Source organism: Apis cerana, linkage group LG15 (assembly GCF_029169275.1).
Source record: "Apis cerana isolate GH-2021 linkage group LG15, AcerK_1.0, whole genome shotgun sequence".
Lineage (NCBI taxonomy): Eukaryota > Metazoa > Arthropoda > Insecta > Hymenoptera > Apidae > Apis > Apis cerana.
Genome location: NC_083866.1, coordinates 6,490,928 through 6,504,666, shown reverse-complemented (window position 1 = coordinate 6,504,666; position 13,739 = coordinate 6,490,928). Strand labels below are relative to the sequence as shown.

At 42.2% G+C, this 13,739-nt stretch overlaps 2 protein-coding genes across 10 annotated transcripts in view; both read right to left on the bottom strand.

Annotated features, from left to right (window-relative positions):
• Positions 1 to 2,079, bottom strand: part of LOC107996358 (dopamine receptor 2) — a 58,906-nt gene extending 56,827 nt beyond the window's left edge. For 3 of the 7 annotated variants that reach the window (XM_062086184.1, XM_062086183.1, XM_062086187.1), the window contains exon 1: positions 887 to 2,075. The gene's annotated coding sequence lies outside the window, so the exon portion shown is untranslated. The other 4 variants (XR_009832932.1, XM_062086191.1, XM_062086186.1 and 1 more) reach the window with 4 other exon arrangements.
• A 1,135-nt stretch (positions 2,080 to 3,214) lies between these two features.
• On the bottom strand, positions 3,215 to 13,472 carry LOC107996274 (uncharacterized). Of its 3 annotated transcripts, XM_062086194.1 has the most exons (6): positions 12,933 to 13,472; positions 7,201 to 7,254; positions 5,507 to 6,040; positions 5,284 to 5,433; positions 4,921 to 5,153; positions 3,215 to 4,010 (listed from the first exon to the last, which is right to left on the bottom strand). In XM_062086194.1, exons 3-6 carry the CDS (start codon positions 5,521 to 5,523, stop codon positions 3,871 to 3,873), a joined length of 540 nt encoding a protein of 179 aa, XP_061942178.1. In that variant the 5' UTR covers positions 5,524 to 6,040; positions 7,201 to 7,254; positions 12,933 to 13,472; the 3' UTR covers positions 3,215 to 3,870. The 3 variants fall into 3 exon arrangements, 1 of the variants encoding a protein (XP_061942178.1); XR_009832937.1 differs by lacking the exons at positions 3,215 to 4,010; positions 4,921 to 5,153; positions 5,284 to 5,433; positions 12,933 to 13,472 and adding exons at positions 7,013 to 7,072; positions 10,982 to 11,119 and having other exon boundaries at positions 6,028 to 6,040; XR_009832936.1 differs by lacking the exons at positions 3,215 to 4,010; positions 4,921 to 5,153; positions 5,284 to 5,433; positions 5,507 to 6,040 and adding exons at positions 6,599 to 6,616; positions 7,013 to 7,072 and having other exon boundaries at positions 12,933 to 13,435.
• Positions 13,473 to 13,739: the final 267 nt, after the last annotated feature.

Sequence of the window (13,739 nt, the reverse complement as noted above, 5' to 3'; positions counted from 1 at the left end):
GGTACGCGCGCTGTCGTGTGTCAGATTCGGTGGGTTCGGTCGGGCGCGTGCAACGTTTTACGCGTCGTTCCACGCCGCCAATTTTCGAAAGATAATTGACGCAAAGCTCGAGAGATAGGGGGAAAGAGGGAGGTTTTCTCTTGGTAAATAGGGGATATTTACCCTCTTCGAGCTTGAGAAAGCCGACTCGACGATCGTTTCGCAATGCTCGAATCGGAGGAGAATAAAGCTAACAACAATTCTTCCAGCTCTTCGAAACGCGCGTCAATTTGAGGATTGGAGAAGAAGCGTTTCCGTTTTATTAATCGTTTCACAGAGAACTTGTATCGCATTGCACGCGATCTGTTATCGTTTATACTCTTCGGTATAAAAACTCCACTCGAACAATCTTGGATCTCGTTTATTGGTTTCACGTCCGGGCGAAATCCTCCGCTTTTTTGTTTCGAAACGAGCGAGAAACTTTTAATTAATCGAGCCTAGATCGAGGATAGATCGGATGCGTGACTCGAGGAGGAAGGGATGCTCCTCCTCGTTTAATTCTCGTCAAAAAATTCGGGACGAGAAACCTATCGAGCTCGCGATTTAAACTCTAATTTTTTAATTCGCTGTCGAGAGCTGTCGTACGATAACCGATAAATTAATCGACGAACGATCAAACGGTCGCCGCTTGTCGATTACTAATTTAACGAAACGAGGAGGAGGTTCTCCACGCTGTTCGACGCGAATTTGCGATGAATGATACGCGGATCGGTTTCGATGCAGTCAACGAGAAAGCGAATTGGCGTCTCGACCGTACCCTCCGATCTTAAGAAAGAGAGAGAGAGGATCTGGAACGTGCGATCTCGATAACGATCGATTTGCTTGCAATTAACAGGGGAACACTAACACTTCGCAGTGGCCTCGTAACGAAAGGTCGGCCGATTCGATGGTCGATCGAGCCGAAGGTCGCTGCTCCATTCGTTGGAGGAACTGGAACTCTTTGTCAACCTCCTCCCTCGATCAAAGAACCGGCTGCACCCCCCTTCTCCGCCACCCAACTATCACCAGAAAACAAGAGACATTTTTTATCTCTTCTCAGGAAGGAACACTCACTGGATTCCGACGCACAAGTGGAACAACAAACGACAACGGAGTAAGTACAGAGGTATTATTACAGCACTTGGAACACGCGTGTTAATTATCCGGTGCACGCCGCTTCTTCCACCCGCTCAAGGCCGTCGTGTCTGCGCGCGTGTACCTGACAGCCTGCGAGATGTTTTTCTTTTTATTGTTATTATTATATCAAATCTCATCGACGAACGAAGAAGACGAGATCGTCCACTCTCCCTTGGCCGCTACCCTTCGATCGGCGTGGTTTGAACCCGTAGTTGAACGAGCGTTGCACGAGCATCGTGTTGTACGACCGAGGAGAGACGACGACTTCCGGTGTCCAGCTCCAGGATGGATTTGATGGACGAGCACTTGCCGCGTTCTTTGACTTTTTCTTTTCTTCTTTTTTTCACCACCTTCACGCGCGCACGATGAGTGAAACTCGCGGCTGGTATTGGGGGTTGATAAAAAAAAACGAAAAAAAAAAGACGACGACGAGACAGAGAAACAGAGAGGAGCAGGGAGAGAGAGAGAGAGAGAAAGAGAGATGTGTGCGGCCTCTCTCGCGATACTCGTCCTCGAGGACGCCGGGACGTGTTTCGCGGTTTGAGAGGAGCGACTGGTGCCGCCGCGTGGCCCCAAACCTCTGTTCCCGTAGCGCTTGCGCTCCTCGTTCAACGGCACCCTCACCGCGACGCCCTTTCGATGCTCACGCACTTGTGCCCACGTCCAGCCACTCTCTCTCTCTCTTTCTCTTTCTCTCGACTGTCGTTCTTTGCTCTTGCGAATGCACGCATCCGTTCCTTCGCGCGTTTCCTTCGTCGTTCGCGTTATCGTTCTCTCATTTTTTCTCCCTCCCTCATCTCATTCTCTCTCTTCCTCGAGATCGAGATCCGAATCGAGATCGAGAAAAAGAAGTCGAGGATTTTTATCGATGTAGAGGATAGGGATAGAGCTATAAGAGGAGAGAGAAAGAGAGAGTTGTAGGTTGAGAATGGACGAAGCATCGATTGGATGCAAATCGAAATTGTGGCGAGAATCGTTTAAAGTATATCTCTAGCTGGTGTTTCTCGGGGAGTATCAAGAGTTTACGAATTGTCTCGACGTGGGCTGCGCTCCTTCTCGCGAGGAAATTAGAGAATCAAATGCAAAGAGACCGCGAGGATAGTGCTCGAAGAGGGTGTTGTGAGCGCGCGAAAGAAGATTCGTATACGTTCGTTCGTTGATGGTACGTAGTTCATAGCCCAGTTTCCATTTATTTCGAAGCCGATAGGAGGAGGTTTGATGAATGGACCCGGCTATGAATCCCGGCTTTCGTTGCTTTCGAGGAATCCGGTCGAAACGGCAAAGGTGATGTCGCGCGATGATTAATTCCAGCTTTGTTGCAAATGGCTTTTTCCTTTTTTTTCGGCCTTCGTTCAATAACTCGTCCGACATTCGCGCGAATATTTCTCCTAAGGAAATTTTTCTCGCTATCCTTAACAACCGCGATGAAAATTTGTGAAAAAATAAATTTGGCGTGAAAGTGGCCAAAAGTGTAAAGGTAAAAAAAAAAAAAAGGATGTAACGACATTTTTTATGTCGATCTAAAAGTTTGAATAAGTTCAGGTTAGTTGATGACCTTTAAAGATTGCATCGTTGTCACGGTGTATAGCCAAAGAATTATTTATCATAGTTAATTATAAAAGATCAATGCAATCGTTTCCTGTGTTTATTTTCTATTCAGTCAAGAGAGAAAGAGAGAAAGGGGAGGGAGGGGAGGTTGTAAAATGTTTGCAAAACGTTTGCTTGGGTTCACCCACGTTCAACGCCTCGCTTTATCCAACCGGCTGGCTACTGTTTTACGACGACTATTAGGATCGTTTTACATCGCTGTTATTCTTTACGCGGCCGTATTTGTTTCTTCTCCACAATTTTTCACGACAAATGGATTAGGAAGATACGTATCGAAGCGGTTAGCCTCGTTAGAGATTCATTGAATCGTTCGTCGGTCGAGTCTACATCTTGCGCGAGTCGTCAACGATGACGCATCATTCTCGTTTTATAAATCAACCCTTTGCGTGGGCGACCGAGCATTCGAAATAATCGTTTCCATGCTTCGCCTAAAAAAATAATAATTTTTTTTACGTTTTTTTTTCCCCTTTTTTTTCTTTTGCTTTTTTTTTTCTTTTTTTACAGTGTTTAATAACATCTCACGAAATTGGTGCGCAATTCACATTCTCTGTCGATTCTTGTATAAATTTTCTTACATTTCGCGAAATTTGAATTTCAAAAAAACACAAAAGTAACGAGGGAAAAATTATAGAAGATGATAATGCTAATTTCCTCCGTCAAGATTTGGGTCGGATGAGAGATTAAAGTGTCGAGGATAAAATTATTATTTATCATCTCGGTGTAAACGCGTGGTCTGCTTCCGCTTTTCTTCTTTGAACTTTTTCTAGAGACAATCGCGGTCTCTTTTTTTTGTTTTATGGAGGGGTTGTTGTCCAACTTTTGCTCGCGAGCGAACGGAAAACCGAGATAATTTATTTTATTCCATCTCCCCCTCCGGGAAATTTCATTTTCAAAGTATATCCATCTGCGAAGTGTATACGGGATGGCGAAGACCAAGTTTCGCGTTTTCCGAGAAAAAGAATAGAATAATCCTTCTTAACTAATTTTCCTTCCAAATTTGGCAACAACGTCGCTTTTTAGACTCTATACACCCTTGCCTGGAGGGAGGAACGTGGCCGTCCATTTTCATTCGATCGTCGTCGTCGTCATCCTCGTTCGATATTTCCTTTATCGCTCGGATTGCCTCGGCTCCACATCGCTTACGATATCCTTATTCTTGCACTGGTTCATCTCTTGACAATCGCCCCCGTAACACAGAGGCAGCTTCTTCTCCTGACTGCAGGGCACTCTCTCAGGCATCTCGGGGGCTGGACGAAGAAATATATTGTTTCTAATTAATCACATTTCTTATAAAATTTATAAAATAGATTGGACGGAACAACAGCGTAGATATAATTGATTTCGAAGCGGGTGGAGAGGGCTCGAAAAGAGATCAGTTTGATCAATTTGGAAAGTTGGAGAAAGTAGGAGCAAATGGAGTATGCGAATGGGTGGACAGGTGTGAACGTTAAACTGTCGGAAACAGGGTCGAAAACTAAATACGTTATAACCCGATATAACTTTCCACCTCTCGATCCGATCGCAGATACGGTTTGCGTCTAACGCCGATCGATTAACGATCCTCCAGGTTAACTCGGTCCCTGATACACCCGCATAATAAATCGACTCCTCTGTTTTCCCTCCTCGGTTTTTCGAATTAACCCTCCTTTCTCTCGGCCGAGGGCGAGATCCGCTATCCCGTTGGCTGACGCGTGAACAGCGCTCGGTTTGAATTAACGTTTCGTCATCATCGATGGTATCCCGTCACGCGAATCAATTCGATCTTATCCTATCCTCGTCCCAAGGAAATTTAAATTTTCCAGGAAACGAACTGTTTGGAAACTTTGGAGAGAGATAGTTGATTTTAAAGAAGCGACCTAGAAAAATCTCAGATCCGAAAGGAGCGCGAGCCAAAAATGCTCGCACGATCGCGCGCACTTTTCGACTCCTTGCCGAGGATGACCTTTTTCGCGGAGGATGGGAATATACGTAGAAGAGAAGTTAATTTTCCGTTCTCTGTATCCGAGGAACGTAGCGAAACGGATCGTTCCCGGAAACGACGTTCAATTAAGAGGCACACTTTCGACGACGATTCCCCCCTCGAATTTCGTGGTTAGTCGGTAGGAACCGACACGTGGGCGTCACGTCGTGTAATTTTATAGGGGATAGGACGCTTACGAGCCACTTCAACGGAGGGATAAGGATAAGCGGCGGGCGGATAAGGCGCTGGCATCGGTGTTGGTTGGATGACTGGATAAGTGGGATAAGTTGGGTAAGTAGGCATCGGTTTTTCGACCACTCGAGGCTCCAGTCCTGTGGCGCAGCAGTTGCCTACGTGCCTGCAACACATCCCGTCGCAGCAGGTCTTCCTCCAGGAGCAGCAACCCGTCGAATCGGCGTCCAGATTCCTGCTGCAAATTGTAAATACGGTTCGTTAACCGGAAATCAGCGATTTCTCCACCGATTGCTCGTTTAACTCAGTTAAAATTTGAAGAGAGTCGTAAGGAGAGAGAGAGAGGAGAGAGAGAGAGAGAGTCTCACGTTTGCTTCGTCGATGCCATGGGTTGCATGCTGATAGGTTGCATGCTGATAGGTTGCATGGTGATGGGTTGCATGCTGATGGGTTTTGACATCTCCATCTGATAACATGTTTTACCGTTGTCCCCTTCTTTCAGCATTGATTTGTAAGTTCTGGAAAAAATATGCGATCGAATGATATTACGGTTCGCGAAAATGGGGGAGGGGGGAGAAAGGATATATATACCTGCAGTGGTCGCACATGATTACTACTTGATAAATTTAGAAGTTTGTTCCAAAATTGTTTAATGACGCATGATTATAACTTGGGATGGATTTTGGTTAATTACGCGGCAGCTTTCATTTGTCGAGTGCGAGAGGGGCGCGAATATATTTCAATATATGATGAATTCTCGAAAAATCATTCTCGAAATATTAATCTCGAAAGGGATTATCCTACGTCCGGAGAAAATACTTTCGACTCTCTCTCTCTCTCTCTCTCTCTCTAATCGATTTCTACGCTTATCATTGTACGTGTACTCTATGCACTCTTATGCACTCGACGTGAGGAGGAGACGTGTGTAATTTGAAAGAATCGTTTATTATATCAAGAGTATGAAATTACATCGAATGATACTGTGATACTACAGAATTTTAATCAAAAATGAAAAGTGTTTTTCATTTTCGCTCGGCACAGCATCTCGAAACCGGTTCCGGTTCCTTCTTCCCTTTATCCTTGCAGCAACCGGACAAGCAACAACCACCTGCCGCCTCTCTCGCTCTGAAAAAAAAATGGATGGAATTTGACGTATTGGCTTTTGTAAGAAAAAGAAATCATCTTTAAATTCCCTCCCTCCCCTCCCCCCTTAAAAGTTGTTCGCGCGTCGAATCGCGACGCAATATAATGATCCCGTTCCCAACCAAAATTCCGTTCTCGAAGGGAAAAGGAAGGAAGAACTATTTCCTTTTTCTTTTTCTTTTTTTTCTTTTCCTCGAGGAAGAAATTCCTCGCGCGCGTGTATTATTTCCATCGGATCCATCGTATCGAACGGAAAGAATCGAGTGAACGAACGGAGTAATGGCGTAATAAATTCAACGAATTCCCTTTGGAACTGTTACCGTGTCCCTATATGGCCGCCCAGCCCGGGGCTTAACGCTTATAATGTTTACCGGTTGCCTCGTTCCCTTTGAAGCCAGCTTTCTTAAAGGCTTCCTTAGGAGGAAACTCGGTTAGTTTTCAGGGCTGCAACAAAATTTCGGTTCCCTCTCTGGCGTACCTCCGGTACAACACCCTCCTTCCTCCTGCAATCCGGAGCAGCATTTGGAACCGCAACATCCGCCCACTGTTACTCTCTCTCTGCACATTCAGTCGAATTATTAAATTCGATTAAACGAATGCTGCTGTGTGCTTAAAGTGTCTGATTATCAACTATCTCCTCCTGTCCACCCCCTAAACATCTCTCATTACGTTTAAAATCAATGTTTTATATAGCCCCTTCCCTCCTTCCCTCCTCTTCCTCCTCCCTCCCCCCTGTCACACCCCTGTCACGTTTACGTTTCTTCGTTTTTTTTCTCTCTCTTTTTTTTCTTTTCTCTTTTTCTCTTTTATGCTGGCGGCCATACAGGTCGGATGCGTCGGATTTATTTTTTTTTTCCACAAGAAAACAAAAATTGTGCGTACGGTATTGAGAGACGAAAAAAAAAAAAAGAAGAAGAAGAAGAAGAAGAGGAAGAATATTGGATGATATCATACTTCCTCGAGCAACATCCTCCAAAGTCCCTTTCCTTGAGTTCGCCCATCCTCTTGTCACCGCTGCGTCACGAATATGACACGAAATTATTATTATTATTATTGTTGTTATTATTATTATTATTATTAGGATGTAGTAGCGAATATCGGTGAAATGAAAACACGTTTTATATTACGAAAATGTTACTCACTGCTCGCATTTACACGTCACCTGGCCCGCGTACCCCTTCTGACTCGTAACTTTTCTGTGGAAAAACAAATGGAAACGATTTAATAATCGGCCGTTTCCGATTCGTCTCGATCGTATTTATTAGTCGCGATCGTCGCCACTTACGCGCAATGGTCACACATGATGAATTTTGATTGATTTTTTCAACAGGGATTGTTGGATAAATTATAATATTGCATAAACCGTGAATTTTGAGAGTCTATCGGAATAAGTTCGATGCTGTTGTGTGAACGAGAACAAATGCGGCATCAAGATCGAGCCTCTTCGCTTTTTTCCCCACTCCTTCTCGCCAATTGGAGCCCGCTCGATCTCGTCCGCCGGATTCCAGTGCTTTTCGCAATAACGCAATCAATTTGGAGTAAAAATAGGAATTTTTATTGCACCGGTAAACACCGGATGCGTTTCACGAAAATTAGTTGCCGGCATATAAGTGGCAATCACATTTGCTATACATCACGTTTATATAGGAATGAAAATTCATTCTGCGAAATTGATGTGATGAAAGAAAAAAAAAAAGAGGAAAAAAAAATCGATGACCCTTTTCCCATATCTTTGAAAAGGCAAACGTTGAGGGGGGAGAAAAAAAATTGAATTGCGAATCATTCAGCCCGTTGGGGCATCTGGAATATTTGAATCATTGATATTTCTCATGTTATAACCAAACATTCGACATTTTTTACGCGCATATATATCGGATTGACGAAGAATTAATTTTCAAAGCGGTTGCTGCGATGCGTGCTTGTGCGCGTTATCTTACACGCGCGCTTACAATAAATATTGAACGTTTTCGAACAACTGACTACCATCATTTCCGCCCCTCCAAGCTTGATGAAATCCGTAATTTCATTACATCGATAGTGGCGACACTTCTTTCTGACGAATATATCATAGGTTACTTTCTTTTTTCACGAATTGACACGAACCTTACCATTGCAACCATCTTTCTCAACATACGCGCAATTCCTGTTCCCGAACGTGATGTGACGATGTAAGATATATCAATTGCACGAAAGATTAATTATTTTTTGCATTTCAATCGGAGAAAAGTCCTGGTAACCCGTGTATTTGTTATTTTTCAATTGGAATAGGGACGGAAGGGAGGGAGGAGTATTATGATAAATCGGCAAAGTGAAGGAGTATTTAATAAATCGGATGAAATGAAAGGAAGGAGGCTAGTGAAATTACGAGCTCGAGGGGAAAAGCCAATTTTCGCTGCTTTGGAAAGGTAAACGAACGAAAATAATTAAAAGAGTTTACGTTATCGTGGTCGAAATCTTTGTTCCGGCAATTATTTCAAATTTATCGCAAAATTATAATTTCGATTACGATTTTCTTTATCGATTTTATCCGTTTCGATTTTTACTAATTTTTATCTTTTATCGGTATTTTCTTTCAATCTCTTCTACGAATTTCTTATCGTTAATTACTAATTTTTCGTCTTTGTTCTAAACTCTCGATATCTGATGATTACTTTATCACCTTTTTATCGGTTTTCATTGTTGGCACATCTTCGTTCCCATTTTCATTCGAACGATCATCGTGCCTCTGTTATAAATTGCCCCTAAATCTATTTCTGAGATTTTAATTTTATCCGGCCCATACATTCGCCATATTCGCGATCAGATTTACAGGATGATTCTCTCATTAGAGAACTCGAAAGCAACCGTGCCCAATCGTGGCGACGTGAAAGGCCGATATCGTCTCATGTCGGAAAATATTCTTTGATGTCCCTACGATCGGGTTACTGATCACCCGCCTTTGGGCTTTCTACCGAGAAAATGTTTGTCCTATCTGTTCTGTTTAATTGCTGAAAGAGATTTATTTTTCTTCCTTTTTCATCATCCTCATTTCTCATTCATGCATAGAACGAATTAGATTAAATTTTCCAACGAATTCTCAAGCGTTCAGTAAGATTCAAATTTGAAATTGACTGCTTCTCGAAGTCGAGCACGAGTGAGAAACGAGAAATAAAAAAAAGTGGGGAGTAAAAAATACTCGACGAGTTTCGAAGGAATAAACTTGATAGAAAAACTTGGCAGAAATCTGGGAATGGCAGTTTTAGAGTGGAATGAAATTAATGTACGAAGTTGCCGATGCGAAAACGTAACTCGATACGCGTGCATACGGATCAATGCGCATAATAACACCGAGATTTCTTCTTCGTATCGTTCGGATTCCGGATATTAAAGTAGATTCCAAAGTTTAATTGTATCAATTTAATTGTACACGATATTAATTATTCGATACTGTTTCGTATTCCACGATTATTTTCGTATATAAATAAATTCTCTCGTTGAAATATCACTTTGAAACTGTTGATTCTTTATCGTGATTTTTTCTTTTTTCCTTTTCGATTACGATACACGAAGGGTGGGCAATAGGCAAAACATATCGAAGAAATATTCCGGAGCTCTCGAGGGAAAGAAGGTGAACGCGGTGTAAAGTAAATCGTGATAGGATTAGACGAGTCGTTGGAATCATTAAGGGCGGCGGGTTAATGAGGCATGGCCCCTTCATTAATAAAGTTTAAATTGAGCGTTGTAGCCGAGAAAAATTGTTAGGCAGTTAATTATCGGCGCGATAGAAGGGCGGCCGCGTCCAGCGAGATTGAGAAACTTGCCCGTACAATGGGGAGAATTTCATTTTTCCCTCCCACGATCTTCGACGTGGCCTTCCGCTGAATTACCTTCGAGGACACCTCCTCGTCCAACCTTCCCCGATTAAAATAATCCGTCGATATAGTAATTCGAAGGGTGGAAGAGTGGAAACTTTGTCCTCACGACGCCAGTTTTTCGAGAGAAAGAGAGAAGGGGCGAAAATGGAGAACGGAATACTTGGTCCGGTTCAAAAGTCGAAGCGCGTGTCCGCGAAATGTTTGCCATGTTTGTCGAAATGGCAAATCGGCCCCGGAGGGTCAGTTCGATTCGTGTCGAATGATTTGACGCCGACACGAAAACGAAACCGATAATCGAACCGTGGAGGTGGGCTTTCATCCAAGTGTGATTAAACACGTGTCATCGATGTGGATACATCGTGATGTACTTCCACCTCGGGCAATTGAGATTGACAAATGCGTAATGCGGCCCATCAACGGAGAATTGAAATTCGTTTCAAGAATCGTGGGATGTCGATTAATTAATAAATTACGATTCGCTCGATATATATCGTAATCGAAATGTTTCTCGATTGGAATTATTCGAAAAATGAAGAAAACCTGAATTTGACCATAAATAAATGTCTTTTTTTTTTATTCTGTTTATTATATACTAGTTAACTGTTGGCATCGAAATGAATGCTATTAAACGCTATTTTTTTCAAAGTGACAATCGTCCTTGTAAATCTTTTAATCTTCGTAAGATATAATATAATACGCGATTTCAATAAACGAAAAAAAATAGATACATATATATATATATACTAGGAAAAGTAAGATAGACTTATCTTAAAAAAGATATTACGAGGGAAAAATAATCATGATAAAGAACAATTCAATTTCTTTTTTCAAATTCTTTTTCATCTTATCTTTATATTAATAGATATTGTTGATAATTATTAGGATTATTCCAATTAAAATAAATTTAGACACGTAAGGCGTAAATCGGATTAATCTCATTATTAATCACAATTAAGATATCGAATTATCTGTGTGTAATTTTTGATTTACGTCATTTTCGAATAGAAAGAATCTCACTCGTATCTTCATAAACGAGACACAAAAATTGAAATTTGTTTCTTTCAATTACCAGGTTCCGTAACGTTCGAATCTTGATCCATCTTGAAGGAGAAATGAAATGATCGCATGGTCGTCGTGAATGATCAATCAAGGAAACTATTGGACTATCGATGCATCAGACGCGGCACGCGAATTTATCGCGAGGTAAAAAGTGTGAACACATTGTTGGAAAGGCGCCAGGTAACGCCACCATCCCCGACTAGCCACCGAATCGAATATCTACCTCCGCTCTGACCGGTGATAAAGTCAGTTTTTCTTTCTCTCTCTCCCCCTCTCCTCTCTCCAATTCCGCCCTTTTACAGTACACAGTTTTACTGATCGAGCGTTTCATCGGTGATTGCCCTCTATTTTATTTTTTCACGGTTAATCGCCGATACGAAGGGATTTCTTGACCGTCAGCGGGTCACGTAGTACGCGTGCCCCGTTTATCGATTACCGACCAGCCATGAATCATTGCCACGGCGATAACCTTCTTTTTCCATCCTTTTTATCTTTTCTATTCAAAAGTAAGTGAAAAAAAAAATTGTAGTGAATTATTCTTTTTCCACGAATCGATAAGAGATTGTAGAGGGAACGAAGATGACTCGAGTATCGTCTCGATCCCATTCCTCTGAAATATTATTATATTTCGAAAACATTCGAAATTGGGGAACGTTTTTCGGGAAAGTTTCACGGATCATAATTTTCGCACGCTACGGACACCGACAACCACAAGTTTTGGGCAACTTGTACGAAGTTTCGCAGAACTCTCCCGGGACTTCGATACATGGACATCTTTCAAATATTGGATCGATTCCCCTCGGTTCGAAGGGAATTACACATCTCTCGATCGACGTGAATATCGATCCACCGTTAATCGGGACGATCTTCGACCGGAAACCTCGATCGTCGTTCGCCATCGAGAAATCCCCGTACGCTTCTACGATTCGAAATTTATCCAGGCGATCCTCTCTCTGTTTAACATCGAGAAGACGTGGAACAAGTATCGAAGTTTCTGCACTCTCACGGAGACGAGCGAACTGTTTGCGATGCAACATATCATTAACAGAAAACTCGGAGTTTTCTTGCAATTCAGACCGAGAATGGACCATCTTGTTTTTTTTCAATGAATGGAGTTCACGTCCGTGCGAGATAAAAAGGATAAAAAGAGGACGGATACAATCGAGAGGAATCGAGAAACGAGAATTAATCCGAGCGAGCGAGAATTAGATCCCTTCGGATCACAGGAGTTAGCTCGCCATCTAACTGTTCTCCTTCGCTTTAATAACGATATTTTGTAAAGATATCGCGTAACTAGCGTGATGAACCTCTCCAGAACGGCCGCAGGGTGTATGGTCGTTTCCTCTTGCCCAGTATTTTATATTTCACCTTCTGAACTTACAATTTTCAGAACGTGGCGCGCTTTAATGAAGAATAAAAGTAAGAGATGTCATTGAAAAATTTTCTCGTGTACTCGTGGTACGTGTACATCATTGGCCAAAAGTTTGGAATCGTTAACACGATGTCCGAGTATTTTAAAAAATATATAACCGGTTACGTTACAGGTTCCTTGGAAAATTTTTTCGTTAAATCGGCAAATCTTGCGTTTGATTTGCATACCTGAAATTGCATCATTGTATATTTCTCATATTTTATCGCAATAATTATATCAATCGAACGATTAAGAAAGAAGATTGATCCAGAAAAGGAACGATTTTTTGATGTAACTCGTTATCCATATAATAATTCCACTCTCTTCGATCGTTTACAATTATCGAAATTCCTGAAATCCCGATACTACGAATACCGAAATTGCCAAGCGAAGATGTACAAAATATGCAAACGTATCCCGAATTGTAGAAAAACATCCTTCGATCGAATCACACCTTTCGAAAAGTTGAGTCGAGGAAAAGTGGTGCATTATGATTGTCTCCCTGTTGGTTTAGCCTTGTCAGTTTTTCGCCGCCACTTTTGCCACTTACCAGACCTCTGCATCACCTTCTTTTCTCTCCTTTCTTTTTTTTTTTTTTTTTCACCCTTGCTCTTTCTCCTACGCGTGTCGCTCGCCTCCCTCGCCGTGTTATTTGCCCCTCCCCTTGGCACACGCCCACCCCTCCACCCCGCACCCTTGCCAAGCGGAGAGCTTAGGGATTGTTTTAATACCCCCGATGGGCAGAACTGTGACCCAGTTCCAACGACGGTGGGAATATATAGACGCGACCTAAGCCGCGTTTTCAGAAGTCGGTTAGAGCCGGCACGTGCGCATTACGTTGCCCAAAGAAAGAACGTTCCTTTCCCTCCTCTTCCGTTCGAAAGATTATCGTAATTCTGGGAAATGGTAATAGCGGTGACAAGGTGTATTTCGCGCCTTCGCGTTTCTCTCTTTGCTTCGACGACAGGGTGTAAGGTTGAACTTTGATTCGAACGCGAAAATCTTTGAATATTCTACCTTTCTCGAAGTCGTGGAATAATTTTTTTTTAAAGACACGCCGTTAAAATAAGGCCAAGAATAAATTTAGACTCGTTCGATATCTTCGCGAGAGATTGGAATTGAATTTGAATTTCGATCGCAATTATCTTTTTCTTTTTTTTTTTTTTGTAAATAACGAATAATTCTTTCTCCCAATAACATTGCTCGTCGTAGGTTCATGAAGGACGAAGCGTGGAGGATTTATCGTGCCATTTCCCGTTCTTATAATAAAACTTGTACCGTTACTTGTACCGCTCATTAATACCGATTTCTGAGAAACATCGACGTATAAACGATATTGGAATATATATATATATAT

Excerpts from the sequence above, each read along its gene's own strand:
- LOC107996274 (XM_062086194.1), bottom strand. Across the intron at positions 5,154-5,283 it reads ATGGCATCGACGAAGCAAAC|CAGGAATCTGGACGCCGATT; the intron begins GTGAGACTCTCT and ends TACAATTTGCAG. Across the intron at positions 4,011-4,920 it reads TCCCTCCGTTGAAGTGGCTC|CCCCCGAGATGCCTGAGAGA; the intron begins GTAAGCGTCCTA and ends TTCTTCGTCCAG.